At 42.4% G+C, this 2630-nt stretch overlaps 1 protein-coding gene across 1 annotated transcript; it reads left to right on the top strand.

Annotated features, from left to right (window-relative positions):
- Positions 1-1058: 1058 nt before the first annotated feature.
- Positions 1059-1925, top strand: LOC121965475 (histone-lysine N-methyltransferase KMT5C-like; the record flags this gene model as incomplete). Its single annotated transcript, XM_042515619.1, has 1 exon — positions 1059-1925. A coding segment is annotated over exon 1 (867 nt), but the record flags the coding sequence as incomplete, so codon positions are not given.
- Between the last annotated feature and the right edge of the window lie 705 nt (positions 1926-2630).

Here is a 2630-nt window from a genome sequence, read left to right as displayed (position 1 = left end):
GGGGGGGTTAGAGGTAGTCGGTGCCAATTGTTGAAATTTTCCACTTTTTCAAGGTTTATTAATCACAAACTGAAGCACCCAGAGATGTGGGACAGACATGTTTGGAAAGTTCTGGGAGCATTTTATCACATATGTCAGGACTGTATATTTACTGATATGTTCTGGACAAAAGTTTGTCTTTGTGCTATGAAATATATGTCCTCTCAGAGGCCTCCTCACTGCCTAGCACTGCCTAGAAATTCTGTCCATGAAGGTCATAAACAGAATCAGTGACTAAGGGCAGCCCTGGCAGAGTCTAACTCTTGCTGGGAATGAGTCCGACGTACTACCGGCAATGCGGACCAAGCCGACCTTCACCCGAACATCCAGTCCACCGACACGACTACAAAGTCGATCATCGAACCCTTGGAACCCAATGTGATAGACCTGTACAATAAATTTTTTGAGCATCCACTCAAACTCCTCTTCATTTCCTGCGTTGAATGAGAAAAAAACATGCATTCCAAAATGGTGTACTTCCACATTTCAATATATTGTATGATGCAGCCACATAGATTAAAATCTGGACTTCCTGTCTAACATGAAGTAGAAAAAAAACTCATAAATTCCAAGTTACAATTTATACTTAAGTTCCAAATTCCAATTTATTGCTTAATCCAGTTATGTAGATGAAAATGTGGATTTCCGCCGAAAACCGGAAACCGGAAGTGCAGCGGCCATGATGACTGGAGGGTAAGAGTTAGGCTCCTCAAAAAAATCTTCAAAATCTTTTTAAACTTGTTTGTTTTTGACTTTTTTTAGTGTGTAACACAACTATGGCATGTTTGTCAGTAATTTTTATGCAGTTTGAACTTTCAAAATATCACTTTTTATCTCGTTTTGCATAGCACATGTGATAGATCACTATAGATGTAAATTTGGAATTTTTCCAAATTTACATCTATGTTTATTTATTAAAACATGGAACATGCTGATTCTTTGCTTGCCACAAAATACATATTTTTTGAAGCTAATTCGTCATTGTCGTGTAACTCGCAGCATGCTGATGGTTGGAGGAGATGGAAGGACGGATCCCAATTACTGTGGCAGAGCTGTGTGAGATTGATGACCTCGCCACCAGTTTGGTGCTGGACCCTCTGCTGGGCTTCTGCACTCACAAAATGAAAATCAGTCCTTTACCAGACATCCGATGTCAGGGTAGTCTCAAAGGGACGCTGCTGCACTTTCAGTGTACACATGATTTCAATGTAACATTTGAGGCATTGACAGGAGGCAGTCTGACTGACTATTTTGTTTCTCTGGGCGGCCACCGTCTGCAGCTGCTGAGACAACATGTCTACCGCTACCTCAGTGCCTTCCTGTTGGACAGTGGCGTTAAGATAAAGTACTGTGACAGATACTCTGTAGAGACCAATGGGGCTAAAGTTGTCTCAACAAGACAATGGTTTTCAGGGCAGCGTATAGAGGTCTTGCTGGGCTGCACAGCAGAGTTTCGTCCTGGTGACAGCACAGTGCTGAGGGCAGGTGTCAATGACTTCAGCATCATGTATTCTTTACGAAAACGCTGCGATCAGCTCTGGCTGGGCCCTGCATCTTTTGTTAACTATGAATGCAAACCAAACTGCAGGTTTTTACCTGGTGAGAAGAATATTGTCTATGTTGAGGTGATTCATCCTATTTCTCCTGGGGAAGAGATCACGTGTTACTATGGTGGCAGCTTTTTTGGGACGGGAAATGAAATGTGTCAGTGCTTCACCTGTGAGCGGAATGGACAAGGTCACTTCAAACAAAGAAGGACGCAACCTCACTCTGAAGCAAAAAAGAACCCTGTGAGCAGCATAGGCCTCAATGCTGGAGACAGTCCACCGATGTCACCACAAAGCATGGGAGTAGAGACATCTGAAGAAAGGAATGCAAGAAAGGCTGTAAGAAGAAGGAGCGAGTGGAGTCGAAAAAACACCTCTGACAGTTCAGTCAGAAAGAAGAGTGTCCAAAGCCTGGAAACAGCTAGAAAGTAAAGAGATTTGCACATTTGAAGGTAACAGGGATGATCAAAATGTTTTTTAAAGCTGTTGACAAAATCAGGAAGGGAGCAGTAAGTGAACCTGTTGGACATGTGCTGTATTGTAAATGAAGTCACAGATTCATGTGAGGCAGACAAAGCTACAAAATGTGTTTCAGCCACACTGTATTACGCCTTTCAGAAAAGTGGGGTCACCTTTCGGAAAAGTAGGGACACCTTTCGGAAAAGTAGGGACACATTCCAAAAATGGTGGGATGCCTTGCGTAACACATTCCAAAATAGTTTGGACATCTTGCATAAGACATTCCAAAACCCAGTATCTACTGTCCATGGCTGGTAAACGGTTGTGCTACCTTTTTGTCAGACATTTTGACCTCTCTCTCTTCTCTCTCTCTGTGTGGCTTATGAACCAAATGACATGGCTACCTGTGTCCTGCTATATGTAGGAATACACACCATGCTGGCACACGATTTACATTTCTTGAGAAATTTTCGAGTTGTTAATATAGTTGACAATGCTCCTTTTTCCACTTTCTGACATTACTCTTTCCTCTCAAACCCTCTCTAAATGCACAGGTAATAGTTTTCTGCATCACCCGTTTGGAAC

The sequence above is a fragment of the Plectropomus leopardus genome, unplaced genomic scaffold (assembly GCF_008729295.1).
Source record: "Plectropomus leopardus isolate mb unplaced genomic scaffold, YSFRI_Pleo_2.0 unplaced_scaffold20147, whole genome shotgun sequence".
NCBI lineage: Eukaryota > Metazoa > Chordata > Actinopteri > Perciformes > Serranidae > Plectropomus > Plectropomus leopardus.
Note: the sequence above shows the minus strand (reverse complement) of the source record. Positions and strands in the feature narration are given on the sequence as shown.